This window comes from Xyrauchen texanus, chromosome 44 (genome assembly GCF_025860055.1).
Source record: "Xyrauchen texanus isolate HMW12.3.18 chromosome 44, RBS_HiC_50CHRs, whole genome shotgun sequence".
Lineage (NCBI taxonomy): Eukaryota > Metazoa > Chordata > Actinopteri > Cypriniformes > Catostomidae > Xyrauchen > Xyrauchen texanus.
Genome location: NC_068319.1, coordinates 27,925,826 through 27,949,657, shown reverse-complemented (window position 1 = coordinate 27,949,657; position 23,832 = coordinate 27,925,826). Strand labels below are relative to the sequence as shown.

At 37.8% G+C, this 23,832-nt stretch overlaps 1 protein-coding gene across 2 annotated transcripts; it reads left to right on the top strand.

Moving 5' to 3' along the window:
- The first annotated feature begins 7,063 nt into the window (after positions 1 to 7,063).
- Positions 7,064 to 22,506, top strand: LOC127636835 (transmembrane protein 267). Of its 2 annotated transcripts, none has more exons than XM_052117594.1 (3): positions 7,064 to 7,122; positions 7,900 to 8,307; positions 17,982 to 22,506. In XM_052117594.1, exons 2-3 carry the CDS (start codon positions 7,936 to 7,938, stop codon positions 18,315 to 18,317), a joined length of 708 nt encoding a protein of 235 aa, XP_051973554.1. In that variant the 5' UTR covers positions 7,064 to 7,122; positions 7,900 to 7,935; the 3' UTR covers positions 18,318 to 22,506. The 2 variants fall into 2 exon arrangements, with proteins under 2 accessions (XP_051973554.1, XP_051973555.1); XM_052117595.1 differs by having other exon boundaries at positions 7,090 to 7,122; positions 7,897 to 8,307.
- The last annotated feature ends 1,326 nt before the right edge of the window (positions 22,507 to 23,832 follow it).

Genomic DNA, 23,832 nt, shown 5'->3' with positions numbered 1-23,832 from the left:
TTTCTTTCAGTTAAGGAACATTTCGAAGATAAGAGCCTTAGTGTCAAAAGCCGAGCTAGAGATGATCATTCATGCTTTTATCTCATCTCGCTTGGACTATTGTAACAGTCTTTTTATCTGCCTTAATAAGAAGGATCTTGGTCGTCTTCAGACTGTCCAAAATTCTGCTGCTAGGCTTTTAACCCACACGAGTAAAAGGGCACATATTACTCCAGTTTTAGCTTCACTCCATTGGTTACCAGTGCTATTCAGAATGCACTTTAAAATTCTGGTCCTAACTTTTAGAGCCCTACAAGGACAGGCACCCTCATACATCTCTGACCTGATACAGCTGCGTACATCCTCACGTAGTCTGAGATCAACAGGTCAGAGACTATTAGTTGCCCCTTTGCACATTTTAAAACTAGGGGGACCGTTCATTCCAAGTTGTTGCACCCAGGTTGTGGAACGCTTTGCCTCCTTCAATACGCTGCTTGGATTGTGTGGAAAAATTTAAAAGTCAGCTAAAAACTTTGCTTTTTAAAGAGGCTTTTGATTAGTTTGGAGGATGGTTGACGCCGGTCTATTGTGTATGTGTTTGAGTGTTGCTTATTTTACTTATATTTTATTTTATTTTGTTTTGTGATTGAGATGTACTTATGAGAGCTGCTTATGCTTTCTTTTGTTGTGAAGCACTTTGTGATCTTCATCTGAGAAAAGTGCTGTACAAATAAATTTTACTTACTTACTTACTAAATGATGAGAGAATTTTTATTTTAAGTTTATGCACACAACTTCGAGACATACACATATTTGCAAATCTAGTTAGAGGATTTAAACGTCTCTTAAGTTGCTCATATGTTAAAGCGTGTACATATACTGTAAGATGCTGTCAGTATGTTGATATTGTAGTTTCATTGTCTATCCAAATGTACAAAAACGTGTAAGCATTTATGTATAAATGCCTACCTATACAAATGAGATTACCCTAGAATAATAACTGATGTTGAAATGCATGAGTGGCATTTCACCCCCTGCTCTGCTGTCTGTTGTGTCAATGTTCATCCGTTACTTGATGTAAAGGGACTCAAGCTATAGATACTGTACAGATCATTTGTAAAAAAGACAAATTAGTTCAGTCATTCTAATGCTCTTTAATGGTGTATCATCGATTACAAGGTGAATTGTAATAAATATGGTAACAAGACATGTTATTTAAGTAACCTATTTAACTATTTAATCAAAATATCCCACCATGTCTGATTAGGGAGAACGTTGCTTCCTATCATGGCCAACAGACAGCACCACCTATTGGCCATCAGGTCCACTTTCATGATGGTGTGGATTCAACATCATATATGGAATAAAATAGGCAGCCATGTTACCTTGTTTATAGCAAGGCCCTTATAGGGGCGTTCCACTCACGCTTGCGACAATTAATGTAAGTTGTTGTTGAACTGCTTCTTTCCCACAGAAAGCACCTCTCTGTGACTTCAACAATAAAAGTGCACAAAGTTTTCTCAAATGGAATAAAATCCACATTGAGGATTGCCAGTCCTCTGTCAAAATGCTAACTTTTTAGCGGTTTAAGACGAAAACCTTAGTATTGTACAGTATTACTGTCAGATAAAAAGTTTAATACTGTATATTTGGGTATATACTGTACGTTCTCTTATGTTTTGACCCAGTTATGCATTTTCATGATGTCCAATGGAGTTTTAGTTGTTCAGAATATAGTGCTATTCAAGGCCTACAACGCCATTGTGAATGTTAGCCAGATAAAATGTGGAATCTTCAAACACTGGCTTCCGTATTTGAGATAAATGCAAGTCAATTCCAATGTAGGATTTAAGATGGTATGCTAAATGTATATGTGCTTAGTCCCAATTGAATGTTTGCCTGTTTTTAAGTGCTTTATGTTTGTATATACTTGCTCTATGTTCGCCATGACCTACCCTTAAATTATTTGCCCCGTTTTGCAACTGTTGTGTTTTGTTATTTACCGCTGTCTCTGTCTAAAGGTGTGCTCACAATAGGTTTTGAACGTGTGAAATTACTGCGGACAATGAATATCAGCATATAATGTTAAGCACTAGGGATTCTGTTTTTAATAGATATAAAAAAAAACACTGTAACAACACTGCAAGCGATGCAACATTGACGTTTGTATTCTTTATAATGATCAAAGGGGTCTTTATTTCACACAACTGGAGTAAAAAATTTGTGTTCACATTTGTGTGTAATATATGTTGAAGAATAAAACACGAGAGCATCTTCAATGTATGTTAGCCATATAGCTACCTTATTTGACCTCATAAATTGAAAACCGCTTTTTTAAAACCCAATGGAAATTCCAAAGGGAAAATGGTGATCCTCTTCTGGGTTTTAAGACTCGCCAAACTTGAACTTTGGAATTTATAGTAGCTGGCCAAATTTGTGCTTTGGTTCGTAATGGGAGACGAAACTTCTTTGCAAGATCTAGCGTTTCTCCTCTTCTGCATTTACATGCATATAAATGAAAGTGAATGGAGTGCAAAGTTTAGTGTGAGCGCACCTTTCGCCTTCTGCCGTTTTGACACTTTTTCTTTGACACATGGTGTGTATTGAACTGAAATGGATCTTTAGTTATTTTTGGCAGAAATCAGAGCGGATCTGTAATGTTATGATGATGATGATAATTGAGAAGCACAATTTGATAGATTGGTAATTATTGTTTTATTGCAATATGATTTCAAGTGTGGCCAAAGTGTTTTAAACCAACACGCAATATATGACAATTAATGTACTGTCTGCCTTTGTTTACCATGAATGGATTTCAGCATCAGGGAAACAAACTCGTTGATATCAGATGTAAAAGCTCATTTGTGTGCATTATTTTACAGTGTATATCAGCTGATAGATACCAAATGTGTTCTGTTGAAATAAATATTTTTTACATGCTGCATGATCTAATTTGATCACATTTCTGATTTTTTTCCCAAATATTTGAAAATCCTCAGTTTTAGGGTTGCAGCGGTATAGCGGTTTCACGGTATATCGCGATATGAAAATTGACGGTTATCATACCATGTACGTTTGCTTATCTATGTTATTTAAAAAAAAAAAAAGCAACAGGACGGAGAATTTCACCTGCGCATGCGCATCTCCTTTCCTCCTCGTCTGCCTGTCAGACTCGTCAACTTGAGTTAAAGCAGTGTTTCTCAACTGATGGGTCGCAGGTCTGTTCGGACTGGGTCATGGACAGCAGGGAAAGAACAATACCATGGTTCTCTCATTGATGATATTTCAGCAGCCACCCAAGTGATTGCCTATTTAGGACTGCCGAGGCAGATTTAATGATAATCTCACAATCAGCTGAAGGCTTCTCATCTGCACTTTTGCACGAGTGTAACGGAACAAGCTCGTGATCATGATATAGCCTACTCTTCTCTCTGATGCGTGCATGCAATGACCGGGCTTCCCTCGATATTACGAAGCGCAGACCTCGAAAATTACGTGACCAATTTCAATTCTAGTGACACTTTTCTAGTTTAAAGCGTTACGGAGGAAGTCAAGTCAAACCCATCAAACAGTAGGCAGCCCCAACATGCCAAACAGCACTGAGGAGGAAAAGAGCAACACTGTGCTATGTGCCAAAAAAAAAATGATAAAACATTATACATCATAAACTTTACAAAATCGTTTCACGAATTTACATGAGTAAAAGTAACTGTTATATTTGGACAAAAATAGTTTCATATGAAATAATCTAAAGGTAGAATCTATTAGACCTCATTTTATATCAATGGTGGCAGTTGTAGTTAAAGTTTCAAAATGTGTTTCAGCTAGTACTTATTTTTTCATAAATACTATAATTAGTGGTGCTTGCGGAGCAAAGCATCACTATTATAATCTCACATAGTTATTATTTTTCTGTACAAAACTTTGGCACCTAACTCGTCTCGCAGCATTTGTAGTAGACCCATGAATTAGGTGTAAAATCGACTGACCTACTGATGACACTATTGAAGATTACTTTCTAATTGCTCCTACACATTACACGACTTTCAAAGACGTCGGATCGTGGTACCGTTCATATTACAAAACTGTCTGTCTTGTCATGGAAGTCGTAGCATTTTCAAATTACTGTTGTAATGCTGTTGTATTCAGTTAAAACATATTTCACACTGCACGATTTGGAATCGCAGACAGGTCCAGATATTTAACATTCTAAATATCTCGCTGACATCGCCGACACATCGGCGATTCTCTCAAATCGCATCTTTGATTGTTCATACATCGCATTCATTGCTCGCGGGAGCGAGCTCCTATTTGCCCACGAATTTAGGCTTTTGCCAGCAATCTCCACAAAACTGTCGGTGAGCAAAAATTGGGCTTAAAATCATATCATAGCAATCAGTCTTCAAGTATCATCATGGAAACTTCTTAGCCATGCCCTAGCAACCATTTGGTGCACCCTAGCAACCAAACTCCATTGACTTCCATTCTAAATCACTTAGATAGTATCTCAGGATCAGAATGTCGTAGAGACTTCATTGTTGGCTTGTATGACTCAGGACAACAAGCAGCCTTCATAGTATCACCCTGTCAACTGCCTAGTAACCACATGGGCTTACCCTAGCAACTTTGCTACTAAGTAGCAAAGCACATATCTCTGCACCAGAATATTGTAGAAATTTCCTGTTTGGCACATTTGACTCAGTGTCATGCTAGCAAAAGCTTGCAAAGGGCTAAAAACATGTTAGCAGCATGTTAACACATGTTAGCAACACATAGAGAAGTGTTAAAACATGCTAACTCACGCTAGCAACACCCAACAAAGTGCTAAATCATGTTAACACATATTTGCAATGCCTAATGAAGTGTTAAAACATGTTAGCAACATGTTAATATCATGCTAATACATGCTAGCAACATCTAGCGAAGTGTTAAAACATGCTAATACATGCTAGCATCAAGTTAACACATGATAACAATGCCTAGCTATGTGTTAATACATGCTAAAAATGTGCTAGCATCATGCTAACACATGCTAGCAACGCCTAGCGAAGTGTTCAAACATGGTAAAAACATGCTATCATCATGCAACACATGCTAGCAACGCCTAGCGAAGTGCAAAACATGCTAAAAACGTGCTTAACTCATGCTAGCAATATCTAGTGCAGTGCTAAAACATTCTAAAAATGTGCTAGCATCATGCTAACACATGTTATAGTTACATGCTATATTTATCATCTTTATTATTCCGTTTATTATTATAATTCTGTTAGATTTCTTATTTTTTCTATTTATTTCTTTCTTTTTCAAAAGGGGGGCTTTTTTACACATGCAGTAAAAAAAATGGTTTCAAGTTTCAATTATATTAAAAAGAAAGAAAATCTAAGTATGATGAAATACATTTATAATAATAAAAAAGTGTGACTTTTTAAACAACTTAACGTGAAGTATGGAGTGTACTTTGATATTACCTGATTTTATAAATGTTTTCATAAATACTGTACACTGATGAGCAGGGCTGGACTGGTAATCTGGCATACCGGGCATTTCCCCGGTGGGCTCATGAACTTTGGGGCCAATCAGGAGTAGAATGGCGACTGGAGAACGGAGTGGGCCAGTGGGTCAGCAGCAAAACGTGCTGAATGTGCCGCGATAAGTTAAAATACGGACCACAAAATGGCGCCACGACATGCAGAAAAGGACAGCGAACACCCACCTATTATACCATGAAAGGCTTTGTTAATAAAACTGTATTGTTACATATTGTTTTGTTTTCTTAAGAAAGAACTAAATGCATTTTGACAGGAAAGAAGGATCTACAGTATACAGTCAAATGTCAGCTTTTTTGTATTATGTATGGATTTGAATTGAACAGCAATGTGTTCATATTACAGTGTAAACCTTTCTAATTCTATTTTTTCAGATTCTTGTCTAATAGGGTCATTCCACATATCTGCAAAAGGGCAGTCAAGTGACTAATGAGGGTTTTACAGGCCCTGGATTTAGGGGGAACATTGATATTAATCAAAATATGGTATTATGTGCATGTTGCTCACAATCCTTATGGGTGGGTGGATGGGTGGCAGACAGACGATCTTTTCAGGTGGTACTCTTGCCCACCCGAAGACACTGAGAGCCCCTGCCTTAGACAGCATGGCCATGGAATGCCCACAATCCTTTTACAGACCATCTGTATTGTGCAAACAAAAGTGTAATTCATCAATCTATACCAGAGCATAATCTGCTATAATGATTTTGCAAGGGAAAAATAGCTCCTGCAATAATAATAGCTCCTGGAATGTGAAATATGTAATAGGAAAATTAAGAACTCGATTTGTGCCCTTAAAATTAACACTATCTATTTACCTTTTTTTTAGAAATGGCAGATTTTATTCGGGGCAGTGACGTCACTCTCCACCCAATGTAGTCCGAATCATTCCGAATCATTCCAAACCGGTGTCATTCATTTGTGCTCGATTTGTGCTGTTGAAAGAAACGATCTTAATTTCCTTACATAGTAATAACAAAATTATCTCCCGGATCTGTGACGTCAGTCATGCATTTACCTCATCTAGTCCAATGCACTCATTTTCTGACTTATTCATTTGTGCTCGCACGGTGCAGGTTTCTTACCATTACTGTCATTGTTTTTTTTGTTTTTGTTTTTTTTTTTCTTCATTTTGACAGTTTGATCATTGGCAGTGACTTCAAGCTTCAAATCCAAATCACTCACTGTAAAACACTCAGAATATTATTCTTTATATAGCACAAGACTTGTTTTTGGGAGTAAAATGTCTGTACTTTTTAATACAGATTCAATTATTTTGAGAACAGATGGGGATGAAGAAAGGGTAAGGGAGATCAGGAGGGCACATTTAACCTTTTTAAAATGCGCTAGATTGAATATGAGCCAAGGGACATGGTGATACACAGTCTTGTACATAGGTGGCGGTATGCACCTTTAAAAGTTGTTTGCGATCCGCCAAAAAACGTATAGAAGAAGAGCTTTGTAGCGTCATTCTTGTCATTTCAGTTCGACTCGTGACTCAATTTGAAAGAACCGACTCATTGATTCGCGAATGAATCACGACTAGGAAACAAACAGTCTGTCACACACAATCACACCGGTGAGGAGAATGAAATGAGGTGGGGAACCGGCATGTATTGTTTTATATCTCACTGTATGTGGGTTTTTATCGTTATCTATACGTTTATCAGGGCAGTACCGATTAATGGTTTAGTTTTCATTTTGAATGTTATGTTAGCTAATAAATGTAGTAATTTACCTCAAGCAGTGGATTAGCTGATGAGCTAGTTAGCAGCAAAGCTAAATGCTAATTTTTAAAGATATAAGCCTCGCCTGGAAATATATACCTTTAAATAGTGGTATGTTTAATTGTCATTATGTAAAGCATACGAAAGCAGTGCTTTTATTTTACATCTTTTATTGCACTGACTGTTAAATCTAATATCCTTATTTTATTTTTGTCACATTTCACTATATAAATGCAGGTGGTAATAATAATAATAAAATAAATAATAAAAGGCCATTATGTTCCTCACAACTGCCTAAATGCAGGTCTGTTTCTGTCAGTCTACATAAAACACAAAGCTACATTACTAATAGTTTTTACAAATGTCTGAAAATATGCCTTTATTGAAGAGGTCATGAAAACAAATGGACTGATTTCTGTTACCATGATTCACGTTTTCCGTGTGCTTTTCTATGAAAGACATTAAACACTGTACTGTACTGTACTGTAGAGATCATTGGGTAATAATGTACTGTTCCGAATGAAGCTCATTGTGTTCTGTATCATACTGGAGCAAATCAAGGATTTGAAAGAAAAGTCACACATGTGCAAAACCCTCATTTTTTGTTGGTTTAGTTTAATATGTGTATGTAAATGTTTGTTTTAGCAGATCAGGTTTTTGACCCCTCCATGGAAGAAGCCAGCGATGAGAGGCTTTTACTCGAAGCTGGACTCCTCATCTGTGGGCATGGCTATGCCCCTAAATCTGGCTGTGGAGACGGAGAAAGCTCAGGCCCTTCTCCAGACCTTCAGCACTGCTTCTCTGTTAGCCAGCACAGGCCTAGGAGCCTTTTGTTTCCTCGCCGACCACTTTCTGACCCTGCCTTTCATCCAACACCAACTGTGGCTCAGGGCTGTGCTGGATAACACGGTCCACTGTGTCATTGGACTCTGGTCCTGGGCAATCGTGATTGGGCTAAGGAAGAAAAGTGACTTCTATGAAGTTGTCTTGGCTGGGTTCCTGTCCTCCATCATTGACCTGGATCACTTCTACATGGCTGGATCATTGTCTATCAAAGTGAGATCTCTTTGTTCTCTTCATTTAAAGGCATAGCTCACACAAAAATGAAAATTATTTCATTATTTACTCAATTCACATGTCGTTGCAAACCCATATTACTCTCTTTATTCCGGTAACACAAGAAGAGAGACTAGTAAATGTGTGATTGAGGCTGTCACTCCCTAGAAAAAAAAGTATTTGAAACAACTTCAGGTTGAGTAAATGATGACCGAATTGTCATTTTTGGGTGAACTATCCCTTAAGTAATTAATTAGTGGTGTAGTTTACTGATTTGTCTGAAGTGTACTGAAAGTGTTTGAGAGTTATGTATTTATATGAAGTCATCTAGAAGACATTTACATTTAATCATTTAGTACCAATGAGGAACATAGCAAGCAATTTGTCATACAAAAGTCAATATCTGCTGTATTGCACTGCCACATTCTCAAAGTGGCTGGAGCATTAAAGAAGCTAGCGCAGAAGAAAGAGGCATACAGTAATTATATCCATTTCTTTTTTTTCGTTGTTTCTTTTCTCCCTAATTTGGAATTCCCAATGCGCTCTAAGTGGTCCTCGTGGTGTCTTAGTGACTCGCCTCTATCTGGGTGGCAGAGGACGAATCTCAGTTGCCAACCGTCAATCTGCGCATCTTATCCCGTGGCTTGTTGAGCGCATTACCACGGAGACATATCACGTGTGGAGGCTTCGCTATTCTCCACAGCATCCACACATAACTCACCACGTGCCCCACTGAAAGAGAACCACATATTAGCGACCACGAGGAGGTTACCCCATGTGACTCAACCCTCCCTAGCAACCAGGTCAATTTGGTTTCTTAGGAGACCTGGCTGGAGTCACTCAGCACGCCCTGGATTCAAACTCGCGTCTCCAGGGGTGGTAGTCAGTGTCTTTACTAGGGGTGCGATGGGTGGGTGATATGTCCTAATATCATATATTACGATATGTGTAATTTAATATCACGATATCGATATATATATCAAGATACAGTCATTTTTTGGGAAAAATATCGGAAAGCCTACTGGACTCGCACACACTTATGTGCTCAAGAGATGGCACACACACGAACCAATTTTGTTTATACAGCTGTTTACGGAAATATGAATATCTTTGCTCAGGATGGATCTCTAGAGCACATCACAAGGTACATATATAAACATTTTGCACATTCGTGTTACTTAGAACCTAAGTCCTAATGTAATGCTCAAGATTGCTCAAAGTTCTACTGTTAGGGTCAAATTATAATGGGAAGGTTTAGAGGCTTTTTAGGGGGTACCTAGTTAAGTATAGGTTAAGTATAGTGTGCATATAGATTTCAGGTTTGAGACTTCTCATATTTATTTATTTTTAATGGGGACGAGAAGTACAATTGTTTTTTTTTTAAAAAATGTTTTTATTCTCCTCACTCTCGGGTTGAATATCTCTGGTGGGGGACCAGATAGGAACTTGAAATTTTCGCAGAAAAAAGTCCTCTATAGTAGCATTCTGCTGTAAAAAAAAGTTTTTGTTTGAGATTCTACTGGTTAATAGAAATATGTGGAAAAGCCTACTTTATTCATGGATTTTGAAAAATTAACAGATGTAATATAAAGCATTATAAATATCTAAAATTAAGAGTAATTTACATGTTTTATGAGAATCTGTGAGATTTCCTCACTCAGTCTCTCTGAAATGTTGTGGGAGCGTCCAGCGACAGCAGTAGTCAATTCAGCAGGTGTCAGTTCTCTGAGAACATTGTTCATGGGAACCCACACTTTGTCCTCAGTAGGCATTTTAAATTATGTTCTTGGTCCAGGTGGGTGGAAGAATTTTACAAAAACATCAGTTTTCCACGCTGGTGTGTATTTAATGCCATTTCTCAGCTAGAGAAACAGAAAATTCATCCATAGAATTTACTGTTAATTTTTATAATTTTTATGCTTCTAGTACATATGTCCATTTATCAAAATGCATGAATAAAGTAACCTTTTCCCCAGATTTCTACTAGCCCTAACTTTGTAACTAGTGGAATCTCAAACTCAAAATTTAAAATGTGCAATCAAAGTGCGCCATGCATGTTGAAAAGTTACAAATATTTCGGTCAGTGTTCGTCTTAATCTACATAGAGTAAACAGATTATATTATTTGCTTCAATTATCCAACACACATTTGATCAATTAGTCTAATACAAGCACATAGCGATCATTTGATCCAAAAGGCCATATTACTTGTCGGCACAGTCACTCACCTGGAGAGCAAAAAAAAAGAAATAGAATTATAGAAAACATGACAAATTCATCATTCAGACCCTGTGGTTGAACCGTATCCAATTGGAAAATCCACTTGCACTCGAATTGTAACAATTTCTGTTCAACATTGTTACATTGATGCATGGGATGTACCATATAGATTCCACAAAATGACAGCTGATCTACTGAATTCTATCAGCTCTATTAATCACAATTCTGTGTTCATTAATGCAAAATCTGAGTTGACTTAGATTTTCCAACATACAGAAAGCCACAGGGGCAAGATAGTAAATATATAACATTGACTAAATGACAAAATAAACTGTCTAATTTCGAATCTTTCTTTGTAGAGGGATGATTAAGGATTTCTTAACCTTCTTAACATTCTGACATGCTAAACTGTGTCGGCATGAAACAACCGATCCCGTAAATTTCTCCCTCTGTAATGAACAAACATAGGCAACCCATTAAACAATTCTTTACATTTAGCATCTGTATTTAATAAATGCCAGTGTTTATTGATAATGTTCTTGATTTCCTTGCTAAAAAGGGTGTATGTAGTACAACATAACAATGATGATTAGATTTTTTTCAACTTCTTGATAGTTTGCTAATCTGATATGCATACTTCTCTCAGGGCCAAATCCAGCCATTCTTTTGGATATCCACGTTATAAAAATGTATCATATAGATTCATTACTTCCATTTGAAAATCTGAGCAAATGTTCTTAAGAATTTACTGTATGGCAACCCTCTTTTTATTGACTGTGCATGACTACAAGAGGCCTGAAGTAAGCTGATTTTGTCCGTGGGTTTACGATACAGTGTATTAGATAGAGATTAGTTAGTTTTTCTGACACGGGTGTCTAAAAATGGAAGTTCATTATTGTTATGTTCCATATTAAATTTAATAGAACTACAAAACATATTCATGTGCTCATAAAATGCACGTAGTTCCTCTTTTGAACCCCGGAAAATTTAAAAAATATTGTCAATATACCTTTGATATAATAGTAAATTTGATTTAAATGGATTATTAGAGAATACAAATGTACCCTCCAAGAAACTCATCATCAAGATCATGTGTGAAAGTGGACCCCATTGGAATTCCTTGTATTTGTAAATAGAAGTCATACTCGTATAGAAAATAATTATTTGATAGAACAATCTGTGCCATATCCAACAATAAATCTGTAGGGGGATTCAGATTGTCTCGAGCTTTCAAGTGGAAACTCAACCAAAGGGTCTGAATGATGAATTTAATTTGTCATGTTTTCTATTATTCCGTTTTGTTTTTGCTCTCTAGATGATGGTGGCTGTGCCGAAACGTGATATGGCCTTTTGGATCAAATGATCACTGTGTGTTTGTATTCGACTAATTGTTCACATGTGTGCTGGATAATTGAAGCATATAAATGTGTTTATTGTATGTAGATTAAGACGAACACTGAAGAAGGTCCAGTGGGACCAAAACATTTCTATCATTTTTGTTTTTGGTCCACAGAGCACTATGATTACATATTTTTGTATTGATGGAATAATAAAAGAAGAACTTTGGATATCTTGGCTAACAATCCATCTTTTTTGTGTCAAATGCATCATGGACACGTTCTTGCGCCCATCTGCACTTTTTTTATTATTGATGGTGTATATAAACTTAGGACGTCTTTGATGATGGACATATTTGACTGTTTCGGTGCGTTTCCGCAGATGTGCACCTTCAGTATGTTTGTGCGTTATTTCACCATTATTTGGACTGTATGCGTGTTTTTTTTCTTCTTTTTTTCAGTTTATAGCTGCATGGATTGCTTGTGAACAGACTAAGTACGATTCAAGCTTTGGAAAGGAACTGTTATTGACGAATGAGGCAGTTAAAAAACTTCATAATCATAAGTAAACCATTTCATTCATGAATATTAAAGATGTCATGACTGTTTGATAGTTTATGGTGCTGAATGTCAACAACTGTGCTTTAGGTGAACAGTTTATGATGTAAACCCTGCTATTTTGTTTTATAATGTCGAGGTTCAGTCTCTTCAGATTGAGTATGCTGAATTTGAGGGGCTGCATGTTGTTAGCCAGTCATAACAGTGGCTGTTTACGCTGAAGTTTTAAGGAGGCGCTTAGGCCAAAACCGAGTGTTTCAGACAGAGGGCCAAAAATAGGGTGAAAAATGTATTACTAAAATGTGACCCATTTGGTGCAAATTTTTTTTTATCATTGCACCTCAGGGAAGATAATAAAATGATTAAAAATCGACCACAACCAGGCTGTTATGGATGGTTTAAATGTAGTTGAACCAAGATGATAGTGAAGTTGTGGTCAACATACGGGTTGGATGGGATCACTAGGAGTTCTGTTTTGGCAAGGTTGAGGTGAAGGTGACGTTCCTGCATCCAGGCTGGGAACACGAGAGGCAGGCAGAGATACGAGCTGAGGCGGTGGGGTTGTCAGGCTGGAATGACAGGTAGAGCTGCATATCATCTGCATTGCAGTGGTTGGAAAAGCCATGTGCCTTAATGATCAGTCTGAGTGATGTGTAGATCTAAAAGAGGTGTGGTCCAAGCACTGATCCCTGAGGAACACCAAGGTAAGCTGGTGTGACTTGGACACCTCTCAACTCCAGGTGACCTTGAACGATCAGCCTGTGAAATATGACTCAAACCATCCTAGTGCATTTCCTGTAATGCCCAGGTTAGAGAGAGTGAATCTGGTGGTTCACTGTGTCGAAAGCAGCAGATAAGTCTAGGAGGACAGATGTATATTAGGTAAATTATTATTTTCAATGTATTTTTCAAATCTAGAGATGCACTTCAAAGGAATGTGGCTTTAGCCTATATATCAACATATCAGAAATCAACAGTAATAAGAGCTTTAAGAAAATCAGCTCATAGGCCTATTACTCCACACCAAAAGCAAGTTGTGTGGATATTTTTAATTTTAATCTTAATGGTTCTTGCAAAATGTGTTTTTTCCGTATCGGCGGAGCAATGTACATTTCAAGAAAAAAAGTCCAATTAAAGTAGATGGCACACACCTTAATTTCAGAACAATTTAAGCTAACAGTAACAAGCTTTCTGTATCTTTCTGTATCCAACAACTACAGTGCATCCGGAAAGTATTCACAGCGCTTCACTTTTTCCACATTTTGTTATGTTACAGCCTTATTCCAAAATTGATTAAATTCATTATTTTCCTCAAAATTCTACAAACAATACCCCTTAATGACAACGTGAAAGACGTTTGACATTTTTAAAAATAAAAATGAAAAAAATCACATGTACATAAGCATTCACAGCCTTTGCCATGTCACTCAAAATTGAGCTCAGGTGCATCCTGTTTCCACTGATCATCCTTGAGATGTTTCTACAACTTTGGAGCTGATTGGAGTCCACCTGTGGTAAATTCAGTTGATTGGACATGATTTGGAAAGGAACACACCAGTCTATATAAGGTCCCACAGTTAACAGTGCATGTCAGAGCACAAACCAAGCTATGAAGTCCAAGGAATTGTCTGTAGACCTCCGAGACAGGATTATATCGAGGCACAGATTTGGGGAAGGGTACAGAAACATTTCTGCAGCATTGAAGGTCCAATGAGCACAGTGCCATCCATCATCTGTAAATGGAAGAAGTTTGGAACCACCAGGACTCTTCCTAGAGCTGGCCTCCCGGCCAAACTTAGCAATCGGGGTAGAAGGGCCTTAGTCAGGGAGGTGACCAAGTACCTGATGGTCACTCTGACAGAGCTCCAGCGTTTCTCTGTGGAGAGAGGGGAACCTTCCAGAAGAACAACCATCTCTGCAGCACTCCAACAATCAGGCCTGTATGGTAGAGTGGCCAGGTGGAAGCCATTCCTCAGTAAAAGGCACATGACAGCCTGCCTGGAGTTTGCCAAAAGGCACCTGAAGGACTCTCAGACTATGAGAAACAAAATTCTCTGGTCTGAATGGCAAGCGTCATGTCTGGAGGAAACCAGGCACCGCTCATCACCTGGCCAATACCATCCCTACAATGAAGCATGGTGGTGGCAGCATCATGCTGTAGGGATGTTTTTCAGTGGCAGGAACTGGTAGACTAGTCAGGATCGAGGGAAAGATGAACGCAGCAATGTACAGAGAGATCCTTGATGAAAACCTGCTCCAGAGTGCACTGAACCTCAGACTGGGGCGAAGGTTCATCTTCCAACAGGACAATGACCCTAAGCACACAGCCAAGATAACAAAGGAGTAGCTACGGGACAACTCTGTGAATGTCCTTGAGTGGCCCAGCCAGTGACCAGACTTGAACCCGATTGAACATCTCTGGAGAGATCTGAAAATGGCTGTGCACCGATGGTCCCCATCCAACCTGATAGAGCTTGAGAGGTTCTGCAAAGAAGAATGGGAGAAACTGCCCAAAAATAGGTGTGCCAAGCTTGTAGCATCATACTCCAAAAGACTTGAGGCTGTAATTGGTGCCTAAGGTGCTTCAACAAAGTATTAAGCAAAGACTGTGAATATTATGTACATTTTTAGTTTTTAATAAATTTGCAAAGATTTCAAACAAACTCCTTTCATGTTGTCATTATGGGGTATTGTTTGTAGAATTTTGAGGAAAATAATGAATTTAATAAATTTTGGAATAAGGCTGTAACATAACAAAAGGTGGAAAAAGTGAAGCGCTGTGAATACTTTCCGGATGCACTGCATATTCTTACGTTTCTGAATGTCGTAAGAACATTTTCTCTTCTCGAATTGGGCATATTTTTGAATACCTTCAGTTGCTTTGCTTGAACGATTCTCTGACGATGTTTAGTCATCAAGCTCATTGACTATGAGATGGCTAAATATAGACAATTAATAGACCTGTTACTCATTTACTGAGAGGTCATCTATATTGCCCTACAAAAGCAAAATGTAACCACACAAAAAGTGAACACTGAAACACTGGCATCAGTGTTTCTGTTTTCAGTGGCAGTTAAGCCCATGCTTTTTCTGAGCTATCCAAGGACACTCAGAGATTTGTCCTGAAGCCACTCAAGTTTTGAGGTGGCTATTTGCTCATTTTTAATAATAAAATTTATTACATTTGTTTTATTTTACGGTCCACAATGTAGACATGATTGTGTACAATACAATCGTTTATTAATCAATGTGAACAATGTTAGGTAAATATTAGTTTAGAGAAACAGCAATACAGTTTAGTTTAAATTAAAAGTTTGACTTAGTTAGAAAGTCCCAGTTAAGTAAACTACTGACCTGGAAAACAAACAAGTGAACTGCTTTAAATAGATCCACTTGAAAGCATAATTATACACTAATTGAGCACTTTAGGAACTCTAGGAACACCTGTACACCTACTGTGAATTATCTAATCAGCCAGAAATGAGCCAGATTTCAGTAACTGCTGATCTCCTGGGATTTTCACACACAACAGTCTCTAGAGTTTACTCAGAATAATGCCAAAAACAAAAGAAACATCCAGTGAGCGGCAGTTCTGTGGATGGAAACGCCTTTGTTATTGAGAGGTCAACAGATAATGTCCAGCCTGGTTCGAACTGACACAGTAGGCTACGGTAACTCAGATAACCCCTCTGTACAATTGTGGTGAGCAGAATATCATCTCAGAATGCACAAAACGTCGAACCTTGAGGCAGATGGGCTACAACAGCTGAAGACAACGTCAGGCACTTTTTGACCATAGTGTTCCTAATAAAGTGCTTGGTGAATGTAGATTGTGTTTTAATGTTTTATAAAACATACAGCTCCAGCTCTAACATCTGATTGGATAAGCCACATTTTGGGGCATTATAAAATAGCTGATATACAGGCACATGTGACTGTACATCAGTTAAACTGTAGTAATGCTGCCTTCAAGTGCACTTGAAAAGCTCCTACGTCCAAGTCGGGCATTTGTTATTGGGACATTTCACTCATTCAGAACACTGAAGATGCTAAACCAAATAAAACACAATGAATGGACAGCAAAAGCTATTTTTTAAGAAGCAACTGTTTTTTAATGCATGGTATAAAAAAATTATTCATAAATCGAGTCCATTAGCTTAGCACATCTTGACTTGGGAATATTTTCCCACTATTCTTTGCATAAACGTTCCCGATCTGCCAAACTGCGAGGGCGTCTCCTGTGTACGGCCCTCTTCAGGTTCGGGCTCTGGCAGGGCCATTCCAAAACATTCATCTTTTTTTGCTGAAGCCATTCTTTTGTTGATTTGTATGTGTGCTTTAGATCATTGTCTTGCTGAAAAGTGAAAGATCTCTAAATTTTCAATTTTCTAGCAGACTCCAGAAGGTTCTGTGCCAAAATTGACTGGTACTTGGAGCTATTCATGATTCCCTCCACCTTCACTAAAGCCCCAGTTCCAGCTAAATAAGAGCAGCCCAAAGCCAAAAGTGAACTATATTACCTCTCTAGCAGAGGAATTGGTTACTGTAATTCCTGTTATTACTAAATGTAATCATTTATTGAATATTGGAGTATTTGATCATATTGTAATATGAAGGCAAAATTAAGTGACTTGAGAAGGTGTTCAGTAAGTCAAAAATGGAAATAGTGTCCGTCAACAGAACACGTGAAATATTGTAGAATGTTATGTTTAAGTGTAAACAGAGATTTCTTTTTTGAGGGCGTAATGTATAATTTTAAGCCAAACAACACTGTTATATTATTTATTGCAACGAACGTATCTGGCTGTTAACAAAAGTGCATTCAGTGTTGAACTAAAGTGCGTAAAATTATGAAATCAAAGCCAGTTCATATTCTGAAATCTTGAGTACAAAACATGGAAAAAAACCCCGCATCAAATAAAACAATTTTATTGAACTGTCAGACTCCACTTCACTGCGGTAATGACATGTATCTGAGCCCAATGCTGCAACAGAGCAGAACAGTCTGGTTCCGGAATTTAAAATCCCATTTATTTTTCCCACAGATGAATCGATTTTTAACAATAATTTATAAACCTTTAAAGATAGACCTACTGTGAGCTCTGAGGTTGTTACTCCAATGATATATGCTTCTGTTGAAGCCATTAATCAATTTCATGGCATTACATTACTCATTATTTCAACTTCATAAGAGGTCTGCAATGACCGCCCACTTTCACAAAGCACCGTTAATGATCCAGATGATTTAGTCTTCCTACACGCACAAACTACTTATACTTGCTTCAAAATCAAAGCTGCAGTATAGAACAGAACGTTCGGATCTTGAGACACGTTTTTCAAAATGAACTTTTTTCCTGCATAAACGCCCTGCTTATGCGCTAATAAGAGAGCCAATGACCTCCTTTTGAGTCATCGTCACTACACAGATTTGCACAAATTCAATAATTATTTGAATTTCAAATTTTTATTTGACTTCACAGGCACATTTTTTTTCTCTTTTCTCACTACCTTTGATGTGAAATAAGTTTTCTTCTAACAACATGTACTTTAACTCCTCCAGGCTGCAGTGAATCTGCCCCACCGGCCTCCCCTGCACTGCTCCACCCTGATCCCGGCACTGTGCTTCTCTCTGCGCATCCTCATGTGGGCGTGCCGGCTCAAAGACTCCTGGTGCTCTCTGCCCTGGATGCTTTTCATCTCGCTGGCCTCGCACCACATCCGCGACGGAGTTCGTCACGGCCTCTGGGTCTGTCCGTTTGGAAACACAACGCCCATCTCCTACTGGCTGTACGTCACCATCACAGCCACTCTCCCTCACCTGTGCTCTGTGCTCATGTATCTGACTGGCACTAGAGACATGATCTCCACCAAACACGGAGTCGCCATAGACGTCTGATACACTCAATTGTGGACATTTGTTTTTTCTTCCCAGCAAAGTTTTTTGGAAACATTTAAACTCTACTCTTCCTTGTCTAAAATACCATATAACTAGCTTGTCAGGAATAAGTCTGAAATCAGGTTGTATTGACTCTAACTGTGAATATGTAATTTATCATATGTACTACGGTGTATATTAAAGCTGGGCGATATAGCAAAATAGCTATTTGAACGATTCTCACGAAACCCATCAAGAAAATGTCCAGGTCATATTTTTTTATTATATGATCATAGTAGTTTATTTTCGAAACAATCCTCATGACCCTAATGTGTCTGGATGTTTTAAATGAGGATTCTCATTACTGCAACATGGTCATCTTATACTGTTTTGCAGTAAAAAAAAGATGCTGTTGTACAATGATTTTTAAAATGAAAATAAGCAAAATGAAGCAGTACAACTGTGATGATGGAATACTTAACAACTTAAAATATAACAAAAACTAAAATATAAAATAATGTTGTGGTTATGAGGGTATCGTAATGACTTCTGCATTTTTTCTCACATAATGCAAATTGGTGGGTAAAATGTGCACAACAATCATGAAAATATCACATTGTACAAAAACCTTAATGGCCCTAAAAAAAATAAAAAGCTTCATTTTCCATATGCAAAATAATTATTATTCGTTTCTTTTGATTTTGTAGAAAAATAGGATCGGGACATTATCTTGATGTGTTTCATAAGAATCATAAATATAGCTCAGAATATATATATATTTTCAGCATTTTTTCTTGATATTTGCTATGAAATTGTTATTTTTTTTTTTCAGTTAGATGTTAGAAAACTGTCATTGTTGGCAATTAAAATAAAAATATTTAACGTCAAAAATAGTGTAACATTTATGAGGCTTTCCACTGCAAGGTTCAACTCTGCTCACTTTTTGGGGGTTTTCCACTGTGGATAGTACCTGCTACCTGATACTTTTTTTTTTTTAGTACCACCTTGGTCGAGGTTACAAGCGAGCCGATACTAAATGTGACGGCAAAATCCTGCAGATCACTGATTGGTCAGGGAGAATCGTCACTACCACCGTCACTGGATTTCCAACACGCAACATCAACCCGCTAGTTTTAGTTAGCAACAGCGATAGCAGTATCATTTGTTCAAGCGACTTTCGAATTGTGAAAAAAGAAATGGCTGTGCGCTACACGAGGTGCAGACGTTCCTCTCGTTAGTGACAGATGAAATGAAAAAGTCTCTCAGGAAGTGTCTCAGCTGTTGGCCGCACACGGTTACCACCGGTGTAGGGAAAAGTAAAAAAAACATAAAAATGGAAGTGGTTCGATCAAATGGATGCTAAATCGGCGAGCAATGGGAGGGAGAGTGCCCTGGACTGGCGTTGATCCACGATGGAGGATGGTATGTTTTGTTACATTAACTCTATACTCTGCTTGAAATCTACACTTTATATAGTTGACCAGCTACTGGAAGCTTGCTTCTAAAACAACCAGGCCAATTTAACTGTTACACTTGTGTAAAATCACCATGCAACAACTGCTTTATGCAGCACAATGAGCTAGTAGCTAACAGCTAGCAGTCGTGTTATGTTTTGGTCAGTTTGTGTCATGTTTAAAATGATGTCACGGCAGTAGAGGTGGTGCAACTATGATGATCAGCCTATAATCCCAACCACTTTGAGGTGGCACTAAACTGCAGTGGAAATGCAAACTCAGAAAAGTAAAGCGAGTAGAGTTGAGGCGAGTCGAACCATAACATGCAGTGGAAAAGTGCCATAATAACCAGGCAATTTTCCAAAATGTTTTTCGCAAAATGCACATAAGGAAGAATTAGATTTCATCTTTTTCATTTAAATGCACCAATATAACCATACAAACTAATAAACAGCTGCATACAACAATGCAGTAATATGCATGATATGCTGATGATCATCCACGTGCCGCCAAGCCATGACTCTACAAGACCCCTGAAGGTGTCCTGTGGTATCTGGCACCAAGACATTAGCAGCAGATCCTTCAAGTCCTGTAAATTGTGAGGTGGAGCCACCTTGGATTAGACTTGTTGGTCCAGCACATCCCACAGATGCTCAATCGGATTGAGATTTGGAGGCCAGGGCAACACCGTGAACTCTTCATCATGCTCCTCAAATCATTCCAAGACAATGTGTGGCAGGGTACATTATCCTACTGAAAGAGGTCACTGCCATGAAGGGGTGTACCTGGCCTGCAACAATGTTTAGGTAGGTGGCACGTGTCAAATTGACGTCCACATGAATGGACAGACCCAGGGTTTCCCAGAAGAACATTGCCCAGAATATCACACTCCCTCTACCAGCTATTTGTCTTCACAAAGTGCATCCTGGTGCTATCACTTCCCCAGGTAAACGGTGCACATGTACATGGCCGTTCACATCATGTAAAAGAATGCAGGATTTATCAGACCAGGCGACCTTCCACTGCTCCAAGTTCCAGTTCCGACCCTTGTGTGCCCATTGTTGCCTCGATGCTTTTGACGGTGGACAGGGGTCATCATATGCACTGTGTGTTGTGACACATTCCTCCCATAACCATCATTAAAATTTTATGTGACTTGTGTCTGTAGTTTCGGACCAGACTGGATAGCCTTTCGTTGCCCTTGCGCATCGATGAGCTTTGGGCGCCCAACACTCTGTCGCTTACTTTGTCTCTCCTCAAACCACTGCTGACCAGGCGCACCCCACAAGCCTTGCCGTTTCAGAGATGGTCTGACCCAGTCATCTGGCCATTTTCAAAAAGTGCTTTGAAATCATTGCGAAATTCACATTGCTTAATTTTACATGGCCACCAAAATCTTAGAGAATGTTCTGTATCGCCCAGCCCTAGTGTAGATGGTCAGGAATCACCCTTCATATTCATCAATGTGTTGTCATATTTAGCTTGGTAGTATACGCTTGTCTACTCAAATCATGGCATTTTATTGCATAGAAACCATGTTAGATTTATACTATGATGTGTCATGATGTCCACGAATAGAAATGCAGAATGGATGGATATTGATGGCTTTTGTGCTTGTGAGAGGTGATGCTGTATTGTATATCTGCAGTATAAAATCAATGTGCACTTGAAGGATGTTGTTCTCACATTGGTGTCGTGGTGTTTTTATAGGCAGCAGAAGAAAACTAGTTGTTCTCCATAGAAAAGTCCTTTTGGATTCATATTACATTTTACAACACAAAGCTACTTTTTAATGTCACACTACTAAAGGTTTCTGCTGCTTTTTTAGCTGCAAGCTTTGGAATAATTGAATGTATGAATTAACCATTTATCTTTTATTTATGAACCACTTAGTAGAACTTTAAAATGGACAAATTACACTTCTCTTAAATGTCTTTGTATACACACTGCAGTATAACAGCTCATCATACTTTTTGCTCTTGACAGCATATAAAGCAACCAAGGGTTATTTGTATTTGTTTATTTTCCTTTACCTTTATTCTGTTGTGTTGTGTGCCGTCACAATTAGTCTAATACTTTAAGGGAAACTGATTATACTGGGACAGTAAGTACAAGCCATGCGGCTTGAAAGCAGCCCATAAACTCTTTTAAAAGACTGCAGTGTGGCTACAGTTCATGGAACAAATGTTTTTTTTAAGGTTGAATCAAATCTGACATTGTTAAATATTAGTTTTTACAGTACATGCATAGTAATGTGTGGGTGTTATATATATATATGTATTTTCAACAGTTGTTGTTGGGTCTGTAGTATTAGACAAGCTTAATTTATTAAACATGATCATGAAGCACATTATATAGCACCATCAAATGGGCAATATTGGCTCCAAAAACAGTGGAGACTTGTCTGAATGGCTGTAGATGCACAAAATGTGCTTATGTTGATTAGTATGCATTTATTCACCTTAAAGGTTTTTTTGGTTCCATAAAGAAAGAGTCTACTTGGTCTGAAAGGTTAATGCTTCAATTAGTTGTCATTACCTTTTCAGACCTGCAGGGGGAGCAGTAGACCACAGCTGATGTTTTCTTTTTATACAGTAAATTTTCATATATATATATTGTTAACTGTGTAATTGGTGTTCATATTTATTTATTATGCTTTTTTCTCATTCTAATTTAAAATTGTCAATATGTTAACGATGCATTGTCATGAGTTTTTTTTATTTCTGAAAATTGTCTCCAATTACATTAAAGTGCATATGGACCCTTCCCTGTTGGTTCTTTGTCTTCTGACTCTCTCCATTTATAACTTAAAATATTGAGTGGTTAATTATTAAAAATGAGTATTATGGATGGATGAATCAAAGTTTAAGGTGTTGAGCTGTTAAAAGCTTGGTTAGAAAATCTATGCAAAGTGCCAATAACATCTTTAAGAAGCGCTGTAGAAAGCAAAGGGCGAAGGTTTAAATGCAGCTCTAGATAAAGCAGAAAATATAATTTCTAGATGGAATAAGTTTGTGTGGACTTGAAAATCTTTAGTAAATTCTACATTTGTTCTCAACATGTAAAAATTAATGCTCTATGTGAGCATTACACATTATTTTTGGTTGTTTATTATCTTTACAATGTTTCATCTTGTATCAAACCTAAAGATGAAACCCTTGTCATATTTATTTTCTAATTAGAGTACATTTCACAGGTACATTTTCATAGCTGGGGTAATTATTAATAATAAAAAGAAAAAATGAAAATTCAGTCATTGTTTACTCACCCCTGTGTTGTTATAACCCTACATGTCTTTCTTTTTCTTAACACAAAGGGAAAAATGCTGTGCTGAGTGATGTCATACAATGGCAGTTTATGGTGACCACCTCTTCAAGCTTCAAAAGAATGCAAAAGTATAATTCAGAAGTCTAATAAATAATTTAATGAGACTCATGATTGTTATGAAATCATACGATAAGGTTTGGTGAGAAACAAACTAAAATCTAATTTATTATTTAGTGAAAATGTTTACTGACCGTTAATCTCCCGTACACATTCATGAAAGGGCACAAAAGCAGCAGTTCATGTTGCAAAATTGTTGTGTTCAAATTAAAAGTTTCATTTATCTAAAAGCAGGTCCATCACAGTGATAGCGGCAAGAGAACACAACACGGCTGCACACAAAATAGAACAGAACTTACTAAACATGCCTGAAGAGTTTGCAGTCAAAGAATTTATGCATTTCTATGCCCAGCCTTATTTTTTTTTAGTACTCAGAAATCAAACAGAAGCATATTGGAGGCTACAGGCAGCCGCAGTTTTCTATTTTCTATTTAACTCCATCTACTGTGAACTTGCACTGGTCCAAAAAATAAGGCTGGGCATAGAAATGAATAAATTCTTCGACTGCAATCTTTTCAGACATGTTTAGTAAGTTCTGTTCTCTCTTTTGTGCACTGCTGTGTCATGTTCTGTTTTCACCATTGCTGTGGCAGACCTGTTTTTAGATCAACAAGTTTTTGCTTGAATGCCCCAATGTTGCAAGGGCGTGACGTGAACTGTTGCTCTCGTGCCCTATCATGAACGCACCCGGGAGATTA

Coding starts and splice junctions, on each gene's coding strand:
- LOC127636835 (XM_052117594.1), top strand. CDS start 7,936: ATGAGAGGCTTTTACTCGAAGCTGGACTCCTCATCTGTGGGCATGGCT. Junction 8,308..17,981: donor CTGGATCATTGTCTATCAAA/GTGAGATCTCTT, acceptor TAACTCCTCCAG/GCTGCAGTGAATCTGCCCCA.